Consider the following 27,274-nt stretch of genomic DNA (forward strand, 5'->3'; position numbering starts at 1 on the left):
TCAGAGTGCTGCCCATTCTGGGTACCCCATCCAGTTGGGCTGCAGGCTACAGATTTGGTTTAGGCAGCTAAGGGGATGAAATTTGCATAACATTAAATTGTCACGGATCTAAGTCAATCGCCAGTCTAAGAGACTGCCAAGCACTTCAGTGCATCTGTTATGACACCTGGCCTTGCACTTGCAGCATCTGAACACATAAAACAAATCGCTTCAGTCTCTCCGAAGGGGGGAGAAAGAATAAGAACACTTAAGAGAATCTGCTGGTAAAACCTGCAGCTTTCCTCATCACCTCAGCCTCTGGTAAGCTCCTGTTTAAAGGCTGATACCCTCCTACTCCCTTACCCTCCTTAATCTCGCTTCTCAGGAGTTGCCCAAGTACCTGCTTGGCTTGTTTCCAAGACTCTTCCCACTGCTTTATTGTGCCGTTGGCTTCATCCAGTTCTTGTCGTAGTCGTGCCAGCTCCGCAGCACCTGGACCTGACAGAAATGCAGGTGAGGTACTGGGCGAAAAACTCCCCGAAGCAAAGTGTTCCCATATGCTGCTGTTCATCCCATTTAAACCTGTTTCACAGGGAAATAGAGAGGGTTATGTCACAGGTGCTGGCAATTCCCCCATTTCCTCCCTACCCCTGTGAAGTCCAGGATTCAAAAATGCGTATATAGGAATGAGAAGATTTATTTCATCCCCAGGACCCAGAGAGGGACTTTAAAGGGGAAGTTTCACACCAGTAGGCCTCTTTTATAATATACAGAAAATCCAAGGAACAGATGAAGCAATTTTTGAACCAGGTGGTTTTTAGAAGCATCGACTTTACAGTCAAATTGACTACCAGCTTGAATCCCCCTTCTCATAGAGAACTGACTATACCCTAAGAAAATACGTGTAGGGCCTTTACTTCTCTTTTTGTCTCCTCAGCTTGGAGCTTTTCTGAGTCTCACTTCCCAGACGGCCAGACTAAAATGCTCCAATGTCACTACTGTCTGTGTATGCAAGGATCAGAACTGGAAAGCCCTGTTTCTAAAGGAAGAAGTGGAAGCAGCAGTATGCACATCAGCTTCATCCCTTGCAGAGTTGTAGCATGCAATCAGTGACTGGCACCGTGGAAAGATCAACTAGCCACTTCCTTATTTTAGCATGTTCAAATCATTCCTCTCTTCAGGAAGAACTTCAAGGCTTGGGAGACAAAGCAACAGAAAATCAGCTGTAAACAAAGCTGGCTCTTTAGGCTGACGCCAGCCTCAGAGTCTTGGCTGCCTCTAAGGTTTGTACTCTTTTAATGACAAAAAATATGTTCACTCAAAATAAGAATCCACAGTTTGTACTCAGGGGAGAACTGGTAGGAAAAGCTCATCTCCAGTCGGAGCTGAGCGCTACGGCCTCATACGCACAGACACCCCCCAGCCTGACGTAGGAGTTGTTTTTATTTACTGGTGCTTACCACTGGGTGAGGACACTCCTAAATCTCGTTGCAACTGATAACTGTGATCTTCCAGAAGCCAAACTGACTGTGTTTGCAAGCAAGCCCTAGGGCCAACAGCCTCTCACTGAAAACTAACACAACTTACGTCCCATTTAGTGCCAGCCAAGACACAAACAGCCTCGAGGGAGCAGCTGAAAACCAGTAACTTGTCTTGACTATGGGCTTAGCTGCATAAACAAGTCATTTAGCAGAGCAGCAAGGGCTCTTCACTGGCTCAAGCCACTTACCATTGATCCATTTCAGCTGCTCAGAAGTGCACTCATTTGAGAGCAAGAAGTTTTAGTGCAGCCCCAACTCACATTTTGCTTTTAAAACTCTGGCTGACTTAAAAGGGAGGCTAGCACTACGCAGGATGCTGGCAAGCCACAAATTCTGCCATAATGCTGCCCAAACTAATCTCATTGTTTCTTTTTACTCCCTCTTTCCACCTGCTGCTCTCACTACACACCTAAAATATGAAGTCCCTGTAGTCACGAATGCCTTCTCTGCACACACAGCATTTAGCACAGTGGGAACCAGCCCAGGACTACGTATTTTCAACTAAACAGCAATACCTACAAGCAATAACTACACATCAACTTGCATGCATTCAGTGAGTCACATGGAACAGATTCCAGAGCTCCAACTGCCAGGTTATAATTTTAAAAACCTTATCAAAACCTTGGCAAAAATGTTTTTGTTGCATTCCAAGAAAATATCTTATTTTTCTTGAAAACAAAATATTTGAATGCATTTGAAAAAATCCTGCATTTCTTTGGTTTTATATTTGTCCTGACTACGCCTATTTTACACAAATAAACTGCTTAATAACTCATTTTTTCCTGAAATTAAAAGCAGACCTTATTAGCAAGTTTCCCTTCTCTTACTGAAACTGGAACGAACAGCCAGCCTCAACACTAATTAATAGCAGAGATGCCCTCTGATGTGTCTTTTCTTATTACTGTGATTGTAAAAGCTGTTAAAGCAAAATAGCAATCACAAGGCCTGGAAGTGTGGCTTTGGCCTGTGCAAACAAGGGATGCAGTTACACAGAGAAGTGCATGCAACAGTAGATTACAACATAATAAAATGGTTAAGTGTTTTTAAGCTGGATATTAGAGATTAAAGTGTATATAAAATTGAAGCATTGACTTCTACATCAATAGAAAGAACTGTTATTTAAAAACAGAAATCAGCAGAGCAAGTGTCACTGTAGCCTTAAGCATAAACATTTCTCAAGGTAACCCAACATCTGGATAATTAAATGGATTTGTTCCCTTGGTTCCCAGTTCTGCCCAATACAGCTGAAGCTCCAAAGTAACCTCTGTTCCCTTCCCTTCACATTCTCTCATACAGGAAACGGATCCTCGAGAGAGGGGAAAGAAAAAGGAGCAAAGGGGACATAGCTGGACAAGTACAATGAACTAAGCTGGCTTTATAGCTCCCAAAAGCCAACCTATCCTAGGAGCAGTCCCAACAGCAAACTGCAATCCCCACCTCAAACAAAACTGAGGAACCAACTCTGAGTTTTATATAAAAGTAAAGTCTCAGCACAGCAGTAGGGGTTTGAAAGGACAAAGCTCTTTTTCCCAAACGGTATCATCAGAGCAAGGCCCTTTTTCTCAGTCCGGAAACATGAGGAACAGAGGGAATTGCTCCTTTGCTCTCGCGTTATTAGGTGATTTTTGGAAAAGCAGCTTTAGTACTGTTGCTCTTCTCACAGGAAGAAGAGCCATAAATGGCAGCAGTGAAATAACACATTAAAATCAAAGCTAACTTAAAAGGAAATACTTACATGGCACAGACAGGCATGTACATGGGACACACACACTGTGCATTTACCTAATGATCCATGAGAAGCTGATGTCCCCAGGAATGTGTTTTCTGATTGGCTTAAGTGTCCCTGGGGCTGATGGAGGAAATGCGATGAGAGGCTGACCGGTGGAGAAGGAGAGGCAGAGTGAAAGGAGGCAGAGCTTCCAAGGGAGCCGGGGATATTTACAGGAGCAGAACTCTGCAGCAAACTCCCACCTGGACAAAGAACACACAGAGAATGGCTATGTATGACTGTGAAGTCTGGGCCAGGGCACAGCGCAGGAGTTCAGAGCAGAAGGCGTTAGCTTCCCTCTCTCCTAAGCCCCTGAGGATCCCCTCCACTTCTCACCGTGTTGGATTCCCCCTCTAAGCCTTAAGGAGGAGCACTGAAGCTGCTGTCCCACGAGCCACGTAGGTTAAGACCCTCCAGAGTTCAACGGATTACTTCCTTTCATTGGCCAAAGCAACGAAAGGTTTTCTGAGCAAGCTTCAGTCCCTGTCAGTCTAGAGAAGATGAATTTGGTATCTGGTGAAATACTTCGCAACGGAAAATTCACTTTTACAGCACGTTCCTCTACCTTTAACGCTTCTAAACAACCTGTAATAAGAAGACTATCACACTGGGCCAGGTCACGACCTGAACTACTGAAAATCGGTGACTAGCTTTAGACCTATGTGAGTGCTTGGATCTACCAGTAATTAAAAATAATCAAACAAACGAAAACCTAACCTCCAAAGATACCACACTTCCCTTACACAAGAGGTCAGTCTGCCTGCCACGCACAGACCGAGGAAGATCCCAGCCCTGCTCCTCACTCTCTTCTGATCTTCCTTCTTAGAAGACCACCAGAAAACACCGAGAACCGACGGAAAAAGAGGGAAAAGTGTGGAGGATCTCCAAGCCCTGCAGATGGGTAGTGGCAGAAGCAGGGCTACCAGCAGACATGCACAATAAGCTCTCTGACCGGACTCTTATTTTTGGCAGGGCAGTGGAAGTGATATTCTTTAGGGTTCCTTCCACACCTCTATACAGCTCCAGGCAGAGCAGCTCCCTTGGAAACCTTCGGACAATGAAAGTTAGCTCCAAATCAAAACCTGTCTTACAGAACAAGGGTAACCAGAAACTACAGGCACTTCTAAAAAGCTAGGAGACGTTTCATTTTCCTCTGGACACTCCCTAGATACAGGTAGAAGAGGCCTCAGCCTACCTCCAAGCCTTAAAGATGAGACAGATACTACAGGAATCAAACCAGCAGGCCGTGATGACTGACAGATGGATAGCATTACCAGGTCACTGAGTTTCCTGTTACTACTAAGGCGAGTTTTCTGCTCGAGATGCAAATTGTTACACTTTGGCTTGGTTTTAAAGGTATCAAATACCTTCTAGAGTCTACTTACATACTTGGAAATAAATAAATAAATAAAATCAAGTCCCATTCAGTCTCAAGAAACATCCCCAGGACACCTGGGCCCAATGGCAAGAACTCAGCCCTGCTAGTCAATAAGGGCAAGCTTTCCCTTGAAAGATGCTCAGCGGTTGCCAGAGTTTGTTATAACGGCTGTTTTAACCAACGGTATTTTAGGACTGGTTTTAGAGCTTGGTTGGGCTGGCTCCACTGAGGTGACTGGGCAACACTGCTTGGCAGAAGATAAAGAAAGCTCTGTTGCTTTCATGTACCTATCATGATGCCACTCGTGTGGGGCACTGTGCTGCTGTCAAATGTCTTCTCCAGGGCAGCCACTCCGAATTCATTCAGGTCCAGGTCATCCAAGGCAGACTCTGCCAGACACAGAGGTACCAATTATGTTATAAAGGACCAACAACTTCAAGAGATAGGATGGCCCAAAGAGCCTACATGCAGAGGAGCCTTCGTTCTCTGTTTGCCAGTCTGCACTGCCCTACTCTCCATCCTGTGCAATGCTGCTGTAAAACAGTTTGGCAGAAGTGTCATGGGCAGCTTTTCAGTTCAGGTTCTTTTACCTGATCTGATTTCTTTGTCTCAAAGCATTCCCAAACGTTATATTAAAAAAAAAAAAAAAAAAAAAAAAAAAGTCTGATGAAATAACAGCAGTTCCCATAAGTCTTCCCCAAATAGCTCTTCCAAGTCTGTCCATAACACGCAGTAACGCTGGCTTATGACATGTCTGGGTCTGGCTTGTGCTTTGTCCCTACTTCGTTGAAGAGCCACTTGGAAAAGGAATACCAGCAGAAGGGAACACTTCAAAAACATCTCTGAGGTTCAACGATAAGACAAAATAAAGAAAGCTTATGAATGCCTGCAAACGTTATATCTACTTGAACATGCCTCGTCACTAACCTTGATCAATAATAGTTCCATCCCACACATGCCCACTCATTTCTATTACTGTTTTTAACAAATGAATGAGATCACCTCAGAAATGTTAGATCAAAAAACAGGTGACCAAAAAAGGTGTATCTATCTAAAAGGAGTGATTCCCCGCTACGAACTCTCCCGTTCTCTTTTATCTTACAGCCTCTGTCCCACAACCTGTGAAGGGCAAGTCCTTGCCAGCTACCTGGTGGCGGCCCTTCCTATAAAATTGTCGTTTAGAATATGGGGTCGTAGCTGTGGGAAAACGTCTTGATGATTTCCTGCCTGCTCCAAACTTTTTTTTTTTTGTCACTTTGACAAACCTAAAACTAAAGCCCTTTACACCACCTGACGTTCTGGATAAACGGCACAGAGGCCTTTGGCCTGCTGTTGGTCCTCTAGGTGAATTTCACCTCTAATAACCTGCAGAAAACATCAGATGCGTCCTAGTCGCAGAAAAAGCCTACAGGCTCAGGAGTCTGCCCACACTGACACAGATGAAAAATTGGAGTTCACTGGAACACCCACGCTAATCCCAGTTCTCGTACCTGGTGATTCACGTCTGAGGAAGCCCTACTAATGTAAGTGAAAATGGCAAAGTTACCTATGACGGACTCAACGGTGTCACTGGTTGGGTAGAAAGGAAGGGCATTGGCATTCATGCCTGGTATGCTGCTGGTGCCAGCAGGGCTTGGTGGTGTTGCAGCCAGACTGGAGGTGATACTGGAGGAGATGCTGGATGTCAGCGGGCTCCCCACTGGGAGAATACCCAGTATGTCCTGAAACAAGAGTTTTGAAAAAGGAAAGAGGTACAAAATAAGATGTCTGTGTAGAAAAATCCCTTCAACAACATGCAGGAACGAGCCAATGATCAGCAACAAACCTGCTCCTGGCTGCTTCCAACCTGACAGATGGTTGGTGCTACTACTGGGCTGGGGGTGGGGGAGAGATTAACAGCTTTTCTTTAATTTCTGCTTTTTTTTTTTTTTTTTTTTTCCTCCAGTATTACAAACAGCCTTCAGGCTGCCCTGAATTAACTCTTGTAACCCACAGGTTGCATGCAATCATAGGCACGGGTCACATAATCACTCATTCAGACTTAGTTCAGCACATGACTTAGAACCTGATATTAAATTCTCTTTGCTGAATCCTTGAACTGAGATGACTCCAAAGAACCATTCCAGCTCTATTTTCTGTAATTTGGAGACATTCTCTGACACTGCTGTGTCCATGCCCATGAATTTGTCCTGAACTGACACAGGACTAGCCATTCTCAAATAACCCCTCCAGCAAATAACCCCATCTTCATAAAATAATCCCTCAAGCTGAGCATCCCTCATGGTGTCTGGGCTATAATTTGCTCCCTGCAGAGTGGTCTGGATCTACAGAGATCTCGTGTCCTCATTTGTGGTAGTGTGAGCACTAAGCTAGGTTCAGAGCCTTGCCAGTAGTGCCATACCTGTTTGGGTTGTAACAAAGGTTGCTCCTGGCTCCTGTGTTCCAGTGAATGGGACTTCATTTTTGCTTGCTACAGTAAATAAACAAACAAACAAAAAGATAAGCAGGGGGATTAGCAGCAAAATTAAAAATGGCTGAGCACTGGCTTTGGAGAGGCCATGGGAAACAGTCCCCTCCTCTCTTACAGCCTTACATTCACAACAGGAGAGCACAGCAAACTGAGAACACCCCAACTAATCTGCTTTCTATATATCAAGACATCACCCTCAGGGTTATGCACAGACTTGTCACCATTACATAGGCCTTCAGCGTTGCTACAGTCTCTGCTGGCACAAAGGACATCTTAAGAAACTAGACCAAACATGACTTATTTTGCCTTGCTATAAATAGCTCATCAGCCCTACTAGTATCTAAAATAAATAAATAAATAAAAATAGAGCAGTGAGAAATACACTATAATTTTAAATTATGTAACTGTTTTGCAGCTTTGGGAAAATAAAATATAGAGATGCTCACTTCCCTCAAACTTTTCAAGCTCCCAGCTAGGTTTGCACAGTTTGTAGAACGGAACAGATGCAATATTACAGAGAACATCATTTTATGGGGAAGGATCTGGATAATCTCTTCAAATTCCTTTAATTTGTCATGAACAAAAATAAAGAGATAACTGGCCAATTTTAAAAGCAAAACCATCTAAAACTATTTTTAAAAAATCCCTCCCCCATCCCTTAAAACAGAGGCCTCAGAGCTATAAAACACGACTGAGGTCAATGCTGGCTGGAATTGCAAAATTGCATGAATGCCAACATATATTTAGATTTCCACTATCCAGCCTGAAAAAATCAGCGTAAGGACCTCGCAGCACCATGTCCTTAACAGATTTCAGCCCTCTTGACATAGACATAGTCGATTCTGAGCTACAACAACCAGAGCAGGGAAGGAAGTGGTCTCATGAGCCCGTCCGTGTATAACGATCTGGTCTGCAGCCTGTGCTCTGCTCCTCCCATGCTGCTACGTGTGCAATAGCAAGGCACAGGGGGGATCAACTCGCACCCTTTGTGCACGGAAAGGGGGCTAAACAACTGCTTGGAGTCAGGTCTGCTTGTTTACCAACCTCCTCCAGCCCTCTCCATCTGAATCAGAGCCGTGGTCCGGGCATAAAGTCTGCTCACTCGTTTTTATCACGAGCGCAGGCAGCCACCATCTCTGCAGGGGCGTTTCAAGCACGATGCACAACAGCAGGGCACGAGACGCCACGCTGACCTGAGTGATACGCCGTGACTTTCTGGTTTAGACAGCCTCATGGAAAAGATAAATGATTGCTGGGAAGGTATGACATAACCAGACAGGCGAAAGAGAAGCAGAAGAATTCGTCCCTTGTTTTACAGGATTAAATCATTTTCTCTACTTGACTGTACGCCTATGGCGGGGGGAGTAGTCAAAGCCTGGCAAACAGGCAGCTGAGATACGGCTGCAGAGATCCTTCTGCAGCAGGTACCGTTCTCTCATGCTTCTCTGAACAACCTACAGTGTGTTTACATACAGCAAAACTGCTCCTGAACCGCTCCCAGGCTTGTCTTCCTTTGTGCGCCCTGGATGCGCTACATTCGTGCATCTGTGTGTGTCTGATAACACGCCTGCTAGATTATCCAGCACATCCCTACCCTGCTTGACACTCAGCTGAACACAAGATGTGCTATCGACAGACGTCAGCAGCTGAAGTGAAGGCACAGATGCAGCTGTACCCCCCTCACTGGAGGCTTCCTGCCAGTGTGGCTGGCTCTGGTGCTGCTAAGTCTTACTGGAAGCTTTTTTATTTCCCTCCTTTAAATAAAAGAAAAAGTGAGCACATTTCTGAGTTTGTCCCAGTTCTCACCGCCTTGCATTCATCAAGCAACATGAGTGTAAAAACGGAGCAAACCAATTGTGACCACTAAGCCAGTCTCCTTTAGCTGTAACATAAAAAAGGGCCGTACATCAACACAGGAATTCAAAGGGCACGCTGAAATTCTCCAGCTCACGTTGTTGCAGTCAGGAAAGAAAAACAGAGGGCATAAATTATGAATGAAACTGAATGTTGTATGACCAGTACGGAACAAGCCTGCTGGACGCTGTGTCAGGACACAGAAACACCTCTTGGTCGTGACACACAACTCCTCCCAGCGCAGCCAGCATTTTCCAGCTTGCTAAATCTTTCGGGACTTCGGAAAAATATTTTTAGCCCTAAGTGCTGGCTCAGCCTTACCACAAGCGATGTGGAATCTATTAACACATTTTTCATTCTAATAAGATAGAAGTTATTTGTACTAAGACGACCAAGGAAAAAATTACAACCCGACTGCAGGGCTGAGCCAGAGCGTCTCTTACATTTCCAAATATGAGTGAACAAAGTTAAGTGCCTAATTACTGGCCTAATTTACAGCATACACGAGGATCTCCGGTGCCCACTGCAGCCAAAGGGAATTACAGAAGATAAAGTAATTATAGATTGAAACAAAATTAAATCGGGACACTTATGAGACACCTAATTTTGTCTTTAGAAGCCCAGCATAAGGCAACTGTGATTACTTCTGTCTCTGTGTTAACAGGCATTTATTCCAGTCATTTAACACAGTTTTTTACTTAATTAAAGCCACATGAATAAGAAGCTACCTGAATACAGTATCTTTGTAGCACAGCCTGGACCTCAGACATAAATGCTCATCGTCTGGCCCTCTTTTTAAAGGCTCCATTCAAGCTCCATCCTCTTTCTCCTTGGCTTAGGCTTGCTGCCCATTTTCTCCAAAGCTGGGCCTCCCTGGCACCCTGCCTCTGCTGGCAGGAAACAGGGGTTCTCTCGGTCCTTCAGCTTTGGGTTCACTCCTCCTTTGCAGCAGAGGCAACAGAACGAGCACATGTTTCTCCTTTTGTTTCTGCACAACTGCTACAAGCTGTTGTGCCCACAAGTAGTGCCAGGATCACAGCATGCTCTGCACTTTACCCCCAAAGATGCGTTGCATCAATTTGCCATTTCCTAAGCCACATGCCACTTTAAGCCAAACAATGGAAGCATTTACAAGAAAGCCTACATGTATATAGCTTAATCTGTAAGTGTCACTAAATCATTTTAATTCAACTAAGCAGTCCTCGAGACTGGTCCTACTGCAAAGATTGATCATATTTTCCCAAAGTTGGAAAAATAAATACAAGAAAACCCACAGTCTGCTTCTAAATTCAACTACTTTCTGCAGGATCTTGTTTGGACAGGATATTTCCACTGTTTTCTCACAGCAGTGCAATACTAACACAGCAATAAGCTTATTAAGACTAGCTTCTCAATATTACAGACAAGAGTTTAAGTGAAGCCAGGCTGAGAAAAGTATCTCTTCTTATCTCTGTTTTCGAGAAACATAGACTTTTTTTTTTTTAAGTTAGCTTGTAGGAAACATTTCTGCAGGCAGCTCTTCATAAAAGTAGCTAACCCCTCCTCTGGGTTGGACACGGCTGACTTGGACTGGATGGTGCAGAGAAAATAGTTAACTGTAACATCAAGAAAGGAAATTCACAGAAAGAAGTTGTCTGTGGAAAAGCTAACATGGCAGAAGACGTGGAAGAGATTGGGGCTTAGGGAGCTGTTTGTACAAGGCGTGACATCAAGAAGGAGACAACTAAGGAAGCAGCTAGGCAAGACTGGGAAATCCAAAAGGGATAAGAGGGAATGTCATTAGAGATGTGGGTTGGATAAGAGATCTTCAAATGAGAACAAGGAATTTAAATTTATGACAGAAGCCAAGGAAAAGAGAGCATCAAGGATCACAAGAATACAGCCATAGAAGCAAGAGACAACTAACATGGCATTTTTGACACATCAGGGAAATGAATGCTGAAAACAGAAGATAAAACAAGTTATGGAGATGAAGGTTAGAGTTCGGAGTGAGAACAGAGAAGGAAGTATGAGTTGCCGTAAGACAATATAGCAAAAAAGAAACTAACTCTTGGCAAGGGCTTAAATATGAAAACAGAAGGAGCAAGAAGTGATATGTGGGAAGATTGCCAGGGTCAAGACAGGACAGAAGTCGTCACGGATTATGGAAACAAGCTGCAGCTTAACTTCTACAAACTGAGTGCGTGATGACAGCTAACCAGACAGGAACAGATGTAAGATGGAAGAGACTGGAACAGACACTGAAAGCAACAGCACAGGTCTGAGAACTGCTACTGAGAATAGTGCTTTCTCCTTTTGTTCCTTGAAAATTAAAAGTACATTCAATCTAAACCAGGCAATTTCTCAATCTTCTTCATCCCCCCAACTCTTCCAGCCAGCGTTTCCTACTAACCTGGCATTTGAAACTCTTCAAATACTCGGCCCCCACCTGATCTTCTCGCTCAAACCCCGGTGCTTTCTTGTAGCTGCCGGCTGCCGTTACTGAATCTGGAGGAAAACCAATGCTCTCCAAGCTGTGTGGCTTTCCAATTGCGCCAGGAGGAGACCCACATATATTAGATGGGCTTCCGAGACTGCTGTTCCTACAAAGAATCTAATAGAAGGAACAAGAGTCAGAAAAGTACAGCAGCACCAAGTCGAAGAAGAAAAGCATCGCAGGGAACAGCTCCATCACTTCTTTGTGGGCATCAATTTTACTGACAGTCAACACAAGCATACAGGCTTCCAGTAAACAGGAGCTAAAAAACAGGGAAAAGCTCCCATAGATACTGGATATACACAGTCCCACAATTATGGTTTTATTGCCAACACTTTGTACTGGAGTGCAATCTTATAAAAGCCAACCTACAGCTCTAAAAACATTTACTCTGAGGCCTTAGATGTGGCAGTTTCCAAACCGGACCAAAACCCTCCTCACTTTCCTTAGACAGTTGTGTGATATGGATCCTATCTGAGCTCTGAGGAGTAGTGTGAAACCTGGAAAGGTATTATGGCAGTCAGAACAACCAAGAATATTTAAGCTATATGTAATGCTGCATTTTTTGTTTTTCAGTTGGAAATCTGGAAGTTTTAATGCAGACACTACTCAAGTATCAACAGCTGCATTAAAAAAGGGATTTCCAAATTCTGTTCTTTGGACTGTAATCAGGGATCACAACCACATGCAACAAGTCTAGTTTTGCACTGGAGATGAAGCCACAGACAGCAGCAAAGGAGATTAAGAGGAGTTTTAGAGAAAGAGCCTATGTGGATGAGTGCAGACATCCCATTTCTCTGGGATTATTATCAGTTATTTGCCTGCACTGGCAAGCATGGCTGTGTTTCAAACAACATTTAGACAATTACTGATACCACAGATTCAAACGTGGCACAGTTTGGGTTTGCATTAGGAAGAGGGAACATCCTACAATGTTTTGATTTAGTTTTTATACATTCTGCTGTCCGTGCTTCCCTACAGTCGCAAAGTTACTACTCACTGTGGTGGAGGTGGGGCTAGTTGGCAGAGTTCCTGCTTTACTCCACACCTACAGTACAAATACAAAACAGAACACGCCACGTGAGGCTGGCTGCTAGAGGGACCTTTTTCTTTGATTAATTCATCATGTAAAATGATCACCAGCAAAGCCATATTTGTTTGCAAGCTACATGCAGATGCCCTGTGGAGTGATGAAGTCACAGAAAGACATGTGTTGCCTTGTGGCTTGCATCCAAAGATTAGTAAAGAGACTGTTTAAAAGAATAAAAAGCTTGAGATAGAAAAAGACCTAAATGGGCTATTAAGTGGAAGAGATCGTTAATTTTGTTGCAGTAGAGCATTTGGGTGATATACTTGTAGGATAAAGGGCTTCTGTTTTTTACTTCTTTCTACAGTGTTATTTACCAAGAGAAAATACTATGTTCAGTCTTTCCAAGATCTCTTTGGAATTCTAGTTGCAATCAAATTCAGCAGAACTATGAACTGTTGGTTGGCTTTGGCACTAGGAAAAATCAAACTACCAGTTTCTCTTTTCAAATAGGATAAAACAGAGGTCCTAAATGAGTTCACTTCTTCCTGACCAGTTTGAAGCCAGTTAAACTCACGCTATTTTACTTTCTCAAAACCTTGACCAACCCTTTGAAAAGGTTATACACTTTATCAACAGTAGTGCAAACAGGAAAGACTTCAAGAACTAAAAAAAATTAAGTGGTCTAGCATTCCATACGCTTATCATCTTTCTGTGTGTTTCCATTCAGCATTTGAAGATCTTCATTCTTGTGTGTACAACCAGAAGTACTACCAATACTCTGGGGCCTTATTTAAACATATTGCAGTGTTCAGCTATATCCAGAAGGAAGAGAGGGAGGGAAACAAGGATATCCTATAATGAAACACACAACATGCGCAGGCTAAGCCTCTGTGTTTACGTATGTAAACAAACTCGATTGTAGTTATGTACTTTAGATTGTGTTGGCTCACAGCCTTTAAGGAGTACTTGGGAAACTGAGCCTGATATGCACCTCCAGACATGAAGGCACTGGACTGCATGTACAGGGTTACTGCACTTTCCTGAAAGTACATCAACAAGCTTTGTGCAGAAAGGAAGGCTTAGAAATTTTATAGGTGAAATGACGATGCTAAAACCACTGAACTGTGTGTGCCAAACAAAGAGATCCCTCTACAAAGCATGGAGCTGGTATCTAAAAGAAGAACGTCATATCCTTTGTGTCTCTGGATACTTTAAGAGAAGGAGGAACAGCAACTCAGAGAAATCCAGATTTAGAAAGCACATACAAGGCCTCCTCACAGGGCTACATACATTGCTAAGGTCCGGAGCATGTGGGCTGGAAGGGCTGACTGGAACAGAATCACCAGCTGCTGATGGCATATACATCACAGGGCCTGTCTGGGTAGGGCTAGACACAGCCGAGGATTGCTGTAAATCTTCATTGAGAGGAGGCTCTGGAAGAAATACAAGCACATGGAGCATTACTCAAAGCTGTACAATTGCAATGGGCCACAAGATGTTTATGAACAAGAATAGTTAGATATGATTGAGAGAAGAAATATTCCACAAACACCTACTTATAAGCAGCACAAAAGCAAGGAGCAACCTTATCTGGCAAATAGCTACTTTTTAATCTAATATTCCTTGTGTTATTACTGTCACCACTTGTACACTGTGCTGCTCATTAGTCTGTTAACACTGCTCCAAAATTATCTTCCTCGCATGAATTGTGTGTTATTCATTCAGCTGTCTTGAACTAAGCAGGGCTTCCTTCTTTGCTAGGCACAAAGTTGATGGGTGCGTTATAATTAGCCGAGGGAGATAAGTTCCCATCTGCTCTCAGTAGAAACCATTACCAAAAGAAAGTAACATACATAGAAAGGCGTACAGCTGTCAACCACACAAAAAGAAAGTGTCATTGACTTGGACGGTGGAGTAGAGATGCTGCAGACTTGTAGTCTTTCCATGTAATACAGCTCAGCATCTTTACAAAATCTACACGACAGGCACCATACTTGCAATACCTTTAACATACTGATTTCTACACGTTTCTTGTTAATAATCAGCAAAACTCATGCTAAGAGCATGTACAACAAATGTACTCGTGTTATTTCAAGTTAATTAGGTCCTCAGTGCTCACCTTAATAAAAAAAAAAAAGGACTTAAATATATACATATCTATCTATCTATATATACACAATTCCATTAGATTGCACAAGAAATAACCAGGACTGAGTGACCTAGCTAGCCACAGAATGTTATTCTGGCTTTTTCATAGTATCCAGTACAGTTACCTTGTTATGAATACGGCGTCTCCTAAACAGAAATACTGTGTTATAGACGAGGGACTTTGCAAAACGCTGTTTGTCTATCAAGATTTCATTCTCTCTTGAGCTTGCAGCATCAAACTGTGCAGTTGCATTATTGTGTTTTGGGCCACTATAGCCCAGAGCCTTTGCTGTAATTACTGCTTGTCTACCAGGCTTCCTATAAAGGAGCTCTGTAAACTGTAGGGAATGTACTCTCACCGTTCTTTGACAAAGGCAGCAATTACTAATTCCACCATTCACAGAGGATAATCAAATAACAAAGAGATGTGCTCAAGGCCATGAAGCAACGCAGTATCAGAGCCAATCTACTGACTTACATGTAACCTGCTCTAATTACTGCAAATTCAACAATGAGACTGGAGTGCCAAAGTATGAGCCATAGGACTTGGGAGGTAACCATTACTTATGAATGGATTAAAATAATGCTCTATAAATCAAGGAGCTAGTAAGAAAAGCAGATTTGAGGAACAGTGGACCAAAAGCCGCATATTTTTCTTCACCAACCTGAAGGTTTAAACTTTATGCAAAATATAAATAGTAAAATGTTATTTAATTTGTAGAACAGATCAATATGTTATCTATAACCTGCAATTTTATCATCAGCTTTTAAAAATTAAACCAGTTTGCAACTTAGCTATGAACTGTTCATCTACGTACAGAAGACAAGCAGCTCTCACTCTGTTCGTTCTCCTAACTCGACATATGGAGAACTGAGCAAGTGAAAGACAGAGGGAAAAATGCTTCGAGGGACAGTGCAATGGGACTACCTACTGCCTTCAGCTCTGTTAACACCTCTCACTAGCACAGTTTTACAGAAATTATCGAAGTTAATACTTTGTTTCTGAAACTCTTTCACAGAAGCTCTTTGTGGCCCTATATTTTAAGCTATTTTAAGCTATCTGTTCTGGCCAGACGCTCTCCATAGCTTCAATTTCAAACATCCATGAAAGATGAGAGAAGCAGCCCACGTACGTTCTACATGTGCAAAGGCACAGAAGGGTCCTCGGGGACAGCTGCCAGACTGCTGCATATCATTGCACTTGGTGGATTTGTAGATCTAAGGATGGGAAAAAAAATAACCAGACATGAACAGGAAAAACAGTGACTGGCAGCCCAGGTACAAAAGTACTATAAAGCGACTCAATGATAAGACAGAAACACAGATAAAAGGCAAAAAGGCCAGCAGGTTTCAGGGTGACCCACTACAGCTACAGAAACCCCAGAATATGCCCATTACAGTTAAGCTCACACAAAGAACACCCCCATCACAGTCAGCTCCCAAAGGTTACCAGTTTGCCATCAACTCCCTCAGTCTCACTGGGAGCTCCATGGATGATAAAAGTGCTAAAGGGTAGGAAATAGTTGGTAGGTAACAGCCCAGAAAGCTACAGCCATGTAAGGAAGGAAAATGACAAACTGTTGACAACGTTTGTAGGAAATTGATTATTTCCCTTCCAGCCCAGTTCGACAGGCAGTGACAATGGCTACTTTGCTGATACAGGCCCAACAAAGATTTTCAGCACTGTAACATGAAGCAGACTAGGCCAAAGTCTTAATTACACTTTCTGCAAGGATACAGGAATGCTCTGCACATGTTCAATCTAAGAGTTTGGCAGCTTGTAGCACCAATCTGTGGGTATTTATACCCTCTGTATCCCAGGACCACGCCGCAAGCAGCACACAGACTCTCCCAGCTGGCACATGAATGTATCACATAAACCAGGAATTCATTTGCTTTTCTAGTCAGCTACCGAACTGTCAGAGCAGGTTACTGTACCTCTGGATGGAACTGCTGCTCTGTGCGAGTGTGGCAGTATTGGCACGAGTCTCCATTTTCACACTTGGTAGGATCTCCCCACTCATCTCCATGTTTCACACTGGGACACGGTGAAGATCTGTGGAAATAAGGGAGCAGCAGACTGCAGCAGATGCACAAATGTGTTTTGAGCTTTGCTTCTTCAGTTGGGAACCAGGCGCAGCTGCCCCCCCCTTCCCAGCTGTACAATCCCTTTGGCTGACTGCTGCTTCCTCAGCCCCCACAGTGCTGCTATTGCTTCTTCCTCCCCCTCTCCCAGTTTCCCAATGGAAGCAGCATGGCTTAGCTCTCTGTCTGAAACCTAATCCAACCTGAACCAACGTAACTCAGCAATATTAGCAGCTGATGTGATTAGTGTCAGAGATGAAAGGTCTGGTTTCTCTTTTGGAACTGTACATTCATAGAAAGCTAACAAGTTAATTGGCTAATCCTACAACACATAATACCCTTGCAGTGGTATGTTTCCAGGGTTGTAGTGTGGCCATGTGGGACAGAGGCAGAGTCAGGTCACTGGGGAAAAGGCAAGCCCATTTTCTTTCTCCCAGCTGGGAACACTTCCGTTTCCCAAGTTTGAATGTTTGCTGTGACCTCCTTCCTCTGCTCTTTATGCTCTTATCCATTCCCCAAAACAACAGCAGAGGGAAGCAGACAGCAGCAGCAGCAGATGCCTGCACAGAAGAGGCAGCCACATCAGCTGGGGGTGGGGAAGCAACACAGAAGCAAGAAGGGATCAGGAGCAGAGAAGCTTTCACCTTTTCCCTTCCCCAAAGTACCCAGACAGGGGCAGAAAGCACGTGGCCGCTGCCTGAAGACTGACTTAGTGTTCCTGTTTCTCCTGAAGGGGTTGGGATTAATATTCCTTGGATTTTTTTTGTTTTTTTTTTTAAATACAGAACTTCAGTATCGATTCAAAAATTTCTGTGAATGCTGGGGGCGGGGAAGGGAAGTGAGAACATCCACTGTATTTTCTCTCCTGGCTTTCTGGTCTGCTCTTATGTTTTTCAAAAGGGAACTAAGGAAAAACCCCACTGAGATCACAACAAAAGCTCTGTTGTGTTAGAGGAAATGAGGGCCTATAACTTGGATAAAACTCGTTCAGGGAGACGCAGCATGCCGAAAAATCCAGGGACAGCTGAGCGAGGAGAACACCCTGGTGCCTCAATAGCAGTCTTTAGCAGTCGGTTAGGAATGCATGTCCAGCTACAGTACAGGTCACACTGTGCCTCACGATCCCCATCACCGGGCACATACAACAAGCAGCCTGGTGATTCTGAATCCCTTACCCATGAAAACACTGCTGTGAGAGTTTTTTCTAGATGGGGATTTTTTTTTTCTTGCACTGCTTTTTAAAGCGAGAGTTTATTTGAGAAGGGGAAGACAGGCACAGATCCTGTTCACCATAAAACCAGTTGTAACACTATTTAGCAACAGTTATTTATTAGAGACGCTGGTTCCTCTATAAAGCAGAGCTCCCTGTTTATTTGTTACCCCATCTCCTCGATGGAAATAACAGTCCATCATATCTGTCAGTAAAGGCCTTAGAGGCACACTAAAAAACTATCTAGCAGAGAAAATCTTAAATCCTTCCTCCTTACAGGCTTCTAATACACCTCACCACTCAACTCAGCTGGGAAACAGAAGATCCAGGCGCAGGATTACCTGTATTTGTGTTTTCTTGGGCTTCTTCTTCTGTCTTTGCTATTGTGGTAGTAGGGACAGGCATAACCCTGGCGACAGAGGCGGGGGGGTTTCTTACATTGCTCTGTCTTGTAATTTCCCAACACATACGTTGTATCTGCAAGAGACACAACCAGTTAGTTACCATGATCTCTATTTATTACACAAAGGTTTTTAACAGGAGCATGCACTCCACAAGCACCAGACCTTCCCAGTCCTGCAGAGCTTAATTGACACTCACCTTGCCACCTTGGTTCCTCGCTGAGTATTTTTTCTATCATAGCATGGCTAGCAGCAACTGCAGACTGACCCTCTATGCCACCTTCTGATGTAGTCTGACCATTCTGCAAAGCTTCCATGGCCTGAAGCTCCCTTGGTGGACAAAATCAAGTGAACAACAGACAGATTGAGCAGGTGGAGACAGATAAATGCTTGTAAAAACTGTGACATACCATGCAACAATTCTTAAGTGGGTACATTTCATTCATACTTTCTTTTTTTTTTTTTTTTTTTTTTTTTTTTTGTCAGAACATCCTTAGTCAAACAGTAACTGCAATGCCTGCTCTTCATCCTCTAACAATTCCGGATGCACTATTTTGACGCCCCTACCAGTTCCCACATCACAACTAGCTTAAAGTGTGCTCCCTCCCTGCCCCGTTTTAAGTATCCTCCCTGGAGATTTTGTAGATCTGCCTTATTAGGAAAGGATACATCATCATCACTCCAACACCAAGCATTTCACTCTGAAGCAGTATGGTCCCAGAAATGACCCTTTTCATACAGAACCCCAAGCCCTACTAACCTGATGTCATACACTGGAGAGCGCAGATCATGGGGCCCGTGAGCAAAAGCACAGTGGACTCCGTTCTTTGTGCAGTTTCCCTTGGAGTCTGTCTCATGGATGCAGATTCCAGTTTTGTAGTAGCGCAAGTGATACCTCCTCTCTGTGTCTCCAGTAGTTCTGTGCAAGAAGGGGCATCTGAGGTACAGAAGAAGGGGAAGAACCGCCACAGTTTAGTCACACAGACTCAACACTATCAGGAGACACATTGCCAACATAGGATGCTGTTGGCAACGCTTTTGCTAACTCTCCTTCTTCTATTGTGCCTTCCAACATTACAAAGAACCCTTAAACCTGTCACTGCACAGTATTTAGTAGTTTTCCTCCAAAACAGACAACTGAATTATTAAGCCAGCAGCAGCTTATTATTCTACTCTACTGACTGCCAGGGATCTGGAAAAGAGCAAGGACACTGTCGAGGCATTCTGATATACTAGCCATGATTGAAGGGACATCACATGGCACAAACCATTTCCCCATCTAGACTTCGTGCTGTTACTGTTTCCTGCTGGTAACAGCCTTTCCTCCTACAGGGCTGCGACAGTCTATCTATAGCCAGATGCATCCTTTATGCAGAGCACAGGACCAGAAAGGAGAATTACAACTCTAACATTTTAATTGATGTTTTGTTTCCTCTCTTAGGCAGAAAAAGAATAATCTACACCAGGAAATATAAAAAGAACGTGATAGAATCGGTGAAGTTTATGCGTTGCAGTGTTTAGCTAAAAATACAAATCAGCAGGATTTTGAGATAGCAGCAGTTTTCATTTGTTGAATTTGAGCCAGATATGAGACAGTGATCTAAAAGCCAAAGGCCCCAAATATCTTATTTTTCCAATCCCTTCCAGTTCTCTTACAAGAAGGAAGAAAAGTATTGAAACAGAGGCCTCAGGCTAGGGATTTAGTCCATTCTGCTGCAGCCACAAGATCTTTACTTAATTGGGCAAAAAAATATTGTTTTCCCAATAAAATAGCATTTTTCTATGTGTGTTTATACTGGCACAAAGAAAGGGAACTGAAATTCCATCTTTCTATAGCATCTCTATATAAAACACTCTCTATATTTGACCATGGTTTGGCTACACTATTTATTCTTCCATATCTGTCACGTGGGTGAAGTCATATTGCTGTGTTAACCCATTAACTGCAGGAACCTGCCACATACACAGCAGAAACACTTGCATCTCTCACTTAAACTTACCACAGTCACAAGGAGGGAAAACCCAACAAAACAAACTCTTCCTCCTGTTGCCTTATTCCAGATACCTGACCTATCCCTACTGGCTTCTTAAAAGATCACGAAGACAAAACAAACTGGCAAGAAATTAGTATGATTCAAAAAGCTGGGTATGGATAATTCAGGGACAGATTGAGGACAAAATTCCTACTCTTTCAGCAATCTGTTAAAAACTGAGCTATAAAACTACTGAGCAAAAGCTATAATTTGACAATTAGGGACTTAGAGGAAGAATCTCTTTAAGTCCATTTGTCAGCTAGCTCTTTTTCACACCAGCTTTGCTAAAAATACATGAAAGCTGAATTCCCATCAACTGTGGTATCATCTCTGCAGCAGGCCTGGAGTACAGGGATTGCTACTACAGTTTTTACATCTGTTCTCATGTTACATATGCTACACAACTGCTTTGCTGCTGACTTGCCTCATCTCTACAAGACCTGGCTGGAATCATCACTGGACCCATCCCAAAAGCCTAATGCCTGAAAAGCAGGGTGCAGTCTTTACTCACTCATCTCCTTCTGGGCAGATTCCTGTGGTCTCGTCATACTTGGTACAGTAAATGTCAGGGCTGTAGTTAAATGTACCATCCCGGCGGCGGATAGATCTGCGACGACGCTGGTTGACAAAGTGCCAGTGGAAGCAAGTGTAGGGCCGGTGCTGAGTGCACTTGTGCTGCACGAAGAGAGGGCACTGCTCCGTGCGGAACTCCTTCAGGTAACTGCAGACAGAAGCCCAAAAAGCAGAATTTTAGGACTGGGATGGTGGTTGGAGATAACCGATTTCCCCACAGAGCCTGTGCCAAACCAGAGCATCTGTCCCAGAGGTGCAGGCTGTCCTTCCCACACCATGCCTGGATTTTCCTCTCAGCACTGCAGGCTGGGAGCTGCTGGTTGTCCGTAAGGGGCAGGTATCAGTTACCAGGTTGGTTAACACAAACTGGAAAGCTAAAAGTAGCTGAAACTGCTTTGTGTCTTCCGGTATCATTGCAAAGAGGCTTTTCACAATCTTAGAAAACAGTTTGTGAGAAAAGACAACTCTGAAGTACCTTTCCAACCGTTTCTATCTCTAAATCTGAGATGTGGGCAAAAAGGGTTTTCCCTCAGAGGTCAGTTTAAAAAAAAATAAATCAATAAAATAGACTTCTTTCAAGTTACTGAGAGAAAAAGATTTAAAGAAAACAACAACAACAACTTTTCCACCCCTTTTCCTCCTAGTTTCTCTCTGTTTCTCCTTCAGGCACATGTCAGCTGCAAATATAAAATCAATCCATTTCTCTCCTGCAATCTTGTGAATTCGGGACTCACTCTTGAAAAGCAGCATAACCATCCTCAACTCCTGGATGCTTACGTGCTTTACTTTCATGTGTAATTCTCTGAAAGTACGTGCCTTCTTTTATCCCGAGAACTAAAGAAGTCACAAGCTTTTATTTGTGACACTAATGACAGTCTCTAAACCCAGATTGTAGAGGATTACAAAATGGTTTAGATCAACACGATGATCTGACTGACTGTGATCTGTGTGGAGGTGCTTACCAACCCCATGCTGCCCGAAACCCCCCAGGGACCCCCCCCAGGTATTTTGAGAGAACACACCAACAGCTCAAGGAACTCGGACCCAAACCCCATGGGGTGAGGCTCCAAGAACACCACAGAAGGCCCCCAGCAGACCGGGGGTAACTGCCTCCCACAACAGGTCACGCTCTGGTCTCTTATGTTTAGAGGTTTAAAGCAGGGAGGAACAAAATCTGACCGTCAGATAAACGCTGGCATTCTGCTGGAAGCAGCAGGGTGGTCTAACAGCAGATGCGGACTCATTTTGAGCTGTGTGTGTACATAAAGGCAAAACAATGGAGTACAGGAATTTATGAGGTATTCATTCCCATACCATACAATCTATCACACTTCTAAATAAATGGAAATGTGCCTGATGCCTAAAGATGTATTTACAGATATTGCACTGAACTCAGTCAGAGAGCAACAGCTGTAAATGAAGTATCCTTTCCTCCTCACCCCAGGCTGACAAGAAAGCCTCAGGAAAACAGATGTATCCAACAAAAGTGATTTTATTTGTTCGCTCTGAGGAGAGACTAGCAGTGGTGAGAGCTTTCCTACATGGGATTTTGCCCGTGTGAAAGGATAAAAGCTCCTCCTCTTTAGCCTCCAGAGATGTGGGATGTGCCTTCGCCCTGGATCTGTGAAGGCCGTGTGTCCTTCGCACCCTGAGCCCACCCATCCCCAATATCCGCACTGGGGCCTAATGCTTAATGCCAGAAAATGTGGAGGCAGCATGCAGAAACAGGTCCGTTTGGAGCAGACGAGGGCTAACAACATCGCTTTGTTCCTTTTGGCTTTTAAAAAGCCGGCTCCCTTCAAATGGAGGTCCCCACTCCAAGCACAGCAGTTCATCTGAAAAGGGAATGTTGTGAGAGAATTAATCCATGCTTGGACAGCTTTCCAAGCCGTTGGACCAAGTACAGGTGTAGAAGGAATTCTCCAGATTATTTTATCTTATCAGTGCGCTAATAAGACTTAGGAGAGAAGTGACTGTAACAACACTTAGGTTAGAAAGTGAATTAAGCAAACTTAAGCAGCATGAGCTGACTGCGCTGCGGGATACGGCCTGGTCACCAGCCAGGCCCTTCCACCCAGACGTCTCCACATACACCTGAGAGGGGAGGTTTTATTTTCATGCTGCTGCTGTTTTACATGCAGAGAACAGCAAAACAGGGGCTGCGTGCCCCAGCCAGTGTCATACAGCATTCAGAGCCAGCGACGGAAACCAAAAGAGCATTCATCTTCACCAAAGTGAGTGAAGAGTCCAGGCTTAATTTGAGGACCAGCATCATGAACCTCACCAGTGCTCTGAGACCTGAGGGGAGATATCAGACCTAAACCACCCAGGCATCAAGCCCAGCACTCCAGTCCAGTCCTCTAGTGAAAGGCATGTATGAAACACGGCATTGAAAAAAAAAAAAAAAAAAAAAAAAAAAAAAAGAAAGCCTAAAAATATACGATCAACAAGCTGAAATGGCTTCGCTTTAACTGGAGAGTTTAAAAACGTACACACAGCCGAGGGAGTTCGGTCCCTGGAGTGTCAATTGTTGCTGAAGAGCATTTGAAAATTAATTGCATTTCATGATTGGCTAAACTCCCTGGAGAAACATTTATTATAATGTAAATGAGAGATAATTACATAAGTAAATGGTTCACCTGAGAAGTGTTTAACACCTAACTCGCTTCATCAGAAACTCATGCTTTGATGCTGTCTATTAAATAAATGATCTCTCACTCTTCATTTCAAAGCGAGCCCCGCAAACAGGTATCACCGAGCTCGGCAGCAACACATTAACTGCGCACCATCACCTTTGCCATCAAGCCCAACAGAGGAAAACCAGAGTTGTCACATTAACTCGGTCATTTCAAACCTTTCAATCACTGCTTTGGGTTCTTTTTTTTTTCAGCCCACTGTAACATTTTAACTCACCCTCCTCCACAATAGCCTGAATGGTAAATTGCCTTATAGGCCTCTATTTTCTTGATTTATGAATTGAGTTTTGGCTCCTTTGGGGGAACACGGGCCACTCAACCAGCCACTTTGTATTAAAATATATGAGAGACATCCAAACCACATGTGTTTTGGGAACAGGGAAAGGATATACGGACTGTACGACTGCAATGTGATTGCTCACTAAGCAGAATGCTATTAATATTTCAATAGTCTCTCGGCAAAGGCTCTAAGCAGAACACACTGTCGTGACAGATCCTCCTGGCATGCACGGTCTCCGCAAATACTTTCCCAGTGGACTTGGGAAAAGGAATTTTTGAACGACCCTTCAAACTGAAAACATGCTGATAACTGATACATATTTCACAGCATGTCAGCCAAATGCCATGCCTTTACAGGAAGAGGAAATCTAGCAATGATAACTCACATTTCTCAACTCTCTGAAGAGCTCAGGAAACTCTACACGAGGGGCAGACAAATTAGTACCCTGCTTCACATAGGAGTTATTTCTACATTTGTTAGAAAAAAAAAAAAAAAAAAGACTTGAAACTGATCAGTTTTGCATTCATCTACTTAACACACATATAACACAAGAGAAAGTGCTTTATTTAATATTTTCAAGCTCAATTTTTTAAGAAGCAGAAAGCACATAGCATGATCTTCTCGTGATACGACATTAAGTCAACAGCAACACCCAGGTTCCTGGAGGAAACCTTATCATTTACAATTCCTACCAAAGACAAATGCAATTTATCTAAACAAATAAGACAATACCGGCCAGAACAATGCCTGTCACCAGGCTAAACTGAACTTGCTGCTGAGCGGGACAGCCGCTACTAGAAACGAAAGCTTCTTTCACTAGGAAGACGATGGGAAAGATGACTTTTCCCAACTAGCTTTGGGAACTCCTGGAGAATAAAAGGAGCTGCAAAGTCCTGGCGCAGGGGGACAACACACCAAGAGTTTTACTTTGCTGAAATCCCACTTCCTGCAGGCTGGGAAGTGGGAAGGGGCAGTAATAACTCACCGCCAGAGTTTATGCTAGCGGGGGAACTGCCAACTGCCTGTAACTGCTAGCAGCAGCTCAGCAAGTGTTTGCATCTGCAGCCAGCAACTGCAGCCAGTTCCCCCTCTGCCCTGGGGGGGATCGAGCTGCAACCTGCTTCGGGAGCTGCAGGCGGAAAGACAGGGTAGGGGGGAGATGCAAAATTGCACTTCCAAATGTCACCACCACCAACAACAAAAAAATCAAACCTAAAAAAGGGGAAGAAAAACACAAGAAGAAACTAACCGAGAAGCTTCATTTGCAAACTCAATAACTGCAGCCTTGTCCTGGTCGCATTCCTCGCCTGCTGCTGCAGAGATCGCTCGGCTTGCTGCAGCTTTGCTGGTTTGGCTGTGCGAGCAGCCGGCGTGCTCAAGCAGCGCGGCGTGCAGGATACCTGCATCCATAACATGTTCCAGGGCCGCAGACTTCCTGCCAAACTTGATAAAAGTCACGCATGCACTGGCGTGAGCTCAATTCAGGAAAATGTGCTGGTAATGCACGAAGACAGCTGAGCTCTAAATTCCTCATTAAAAGCCTTTCCCAAAGCTCCCTGAAATCACTGGAAGACGCGCAGTGACGCCAGAAGAGAAATCTCTGCTTTATAGCAGAGGGATCAGGAGGACTGGGGGAGAGAGGCATTGTTGACGAAGGTGGAAAAGAAAGGAGAAAAACAACTCCTCCAAATCCCTGTTCTTCCCACAACACAAAGCCGGGCCCTCCTTCCCTCCCAACACCCCTGCGCTGTCTTTCTGCAAGCCCCAGGACGTGCTCCTCTCCTCGCAGCCCTCCTCACTCCTCCCCATCAATTCCCTTTCTGCCGAAATTCCTTTCGGGCCCAAAGAGAGCACCGAGGCTGACAAACGGGATCTAAATCTTCTGCAGCAGTAGGACAGCAGAGAGAAAACCATGAGGTAATTGTCTAATCCAGACTAAGGCACTCTGCCTGTACAAGGAGGACAGCAGGGAGACCTCATGCCAGCGTCATCCAGGTTCTGCGTGCACGTGGTGGGTGCCTACACCCACACAACTACGCTAAAGGACCTCTTGGAGAGGCCCACGTGAGTGACTGGTGCTGGGTTTTGTGGTGTGAGACCGAAATAAACCACGGACACCTTTCCTGGGAGCCCCAGCCATGGGGCCCCATCCCCACAGCAGCTCCCGTCACAAGAAGCCACTCGCAGGAGGCAGCACAGGTCGCTCTCAGGTAAATCTAACCAAGAACCCTGCAAATAAAGTGCCTTTTGTTTAAAAAAAAAAAAAAAAAAGGAAAAAAGAAAGAAAAAAGAAAACAAACAAACCTCCATTTCCTGTGAAGATTTCAGAGATAAGGAAGAAAATGCTCTCATGCCACTAACGTTTCTTTTAGTCCTGTCTGCCTGCATCTCTTGACAGACAAGATCATGCAGCAAAAATATAATTTTATCGGCATAAAGTAGCTGGGAATGCCGTGGGCTTGTGCTGGCCTTTTTACATCCGTGACGTCCCGCTGTTTCAGACAGGACAGCACGAGGCTACGCCACAGACCTCTCCGTGAAGTTTCAGGTGGTCCCAGCACACCGCAGCCACGGGCAGAGCTTTCTGAGCCCTGCTGTGTGAACGACAGAGGTCACTGCTCCCAGCTGCTCCCCGGCTTTCCTCTGCTGGAAGCTCCCCTCAGCACCCACCTTTCCAGGCAGCAGGAAGCTCAAAGTTTCCCTCATTCAGCTTAGGAATAAATAAATAAAGAAAGAAAATTACCAGCGCTGCTTCAAAGTTTAAATGAGTGGTTCAAGCTAGCACAGAATTGTCTGAAGCAAACCCAATGTGCTTCCCCAACAGACTCCTGCAAAGTGGGCAGCATTGCAAAACCCAGGAAAAAAAAACAATGCTCCTGTAGATATAGATGTTTCAAATTCAATACAGCTTATCATTGAAAATATTTTCAAAACCGCTGTTTTCTTTTTAAGCTCAGAGAGCCAACCCAACGCAAGGGGAAAAGAGCTTTCCGTATTTAATCAGCTCTCTAAATTCATTTCACCCTCATAAAATTTTATTACAGAAGATGATATCAAACACGCTTTAAGTAAGAAACCCATGACTCAATTATTTTCCTTTACTGAACTGTGGTATTCCAATTGAAATGAGTCAGTGGCGCATGACAGAATCTACTTATTCCAACAGGATACTCAATAAAAATCCTACTAATGTACCTTTTGTCTAACATATCATTACTGACAGGGGGAAAGCCACGATATGCAGCTCTGACATTGCTCCGGAGTTTTTGCTCTTCAGTCAAAGATACTCCAGAACAACTGTAAATAAAGAAAGAAACGGGGATTTAAAGAAAAGCATGGCTCCACGATAATT

At 43.9% G+C, this 27,274-nt stretch overlaps 1 protein-coding gene across 4 annotated transcripts in view; it reads right to left on the reverse strand.

The window, feature by feature from the left end:
- Positions 1-27,274, reverse strand: part of UNK (unk zinc finger) — a 42,012-nt gene that overhangs the window by 3,545 nt on the left and 11,193 nt on the right. Inside the window, exons 2-15 of one of the 4 annotated variants that reach the window (XM_082774899.1) lie at positions 20,885-21,094; positions 19,101-19,277; positions 18,540-18,670; positions 18,281-18,416; positions 16,583-16,700; positions 15,778-15,862; positions 13,787-13,929; positions 12,467-12,514; positions 11,383-11,583; positions 7,068-7,136; positions 6,213-6,387; positions 4,954-5,055; positions 3,303-3,491; positions 380-477 (exon numbers count right to left, since the gene is read on the reverse strand). In XM_082774899.1, coding sequence (XP_082631025.1) covers positions 380-477; positions 3,303-3,491; positions 4,954-5,055; positions 6,213-6,387; positions 7,068-7,136; positions 11,383-11,583; positions 12,467-12,514; positions 13,787-13,929; positions 15,778-15,862; positions 16,583-16,700; positions 18,281-18,416; positions 18,540-18,670; positions 19,101-19,277; positions 20,885-21,094 — 1,882 coding nt within the window. Of the gene's footprint in view, positions 1-379; positions 562-3,302; positions 3,492-4,953; positions 5,056-6,212; positions 6,388-7,067; positions 7,137-11,382; positions 11,584-12,466; positions 12,515-13,786; positions 13,930-15,777; positions 15,863-16,582; positions 16,701-18,280; positions 18,417-18,539; positions 18,671-19,100; positions 19,278-20,884; positions 21,095-27,274 lie in introns of all 4 variants that reach the window. The other 3 variants (XM_082774897.1, XM_082774898.1, XM_082774900.1) reach the window with 3 other exon arrangements.

Source organism: Aythya marila, assembly GCF_965140915.1.
Source record: "Aythya marila genome assembly, chromosome: 18".
Lineage (NCBI taxonomy): Eukaryota > Metazoa > Chordata > Aves > Anseriformes > Anatidae > Aythya > Aythya marila.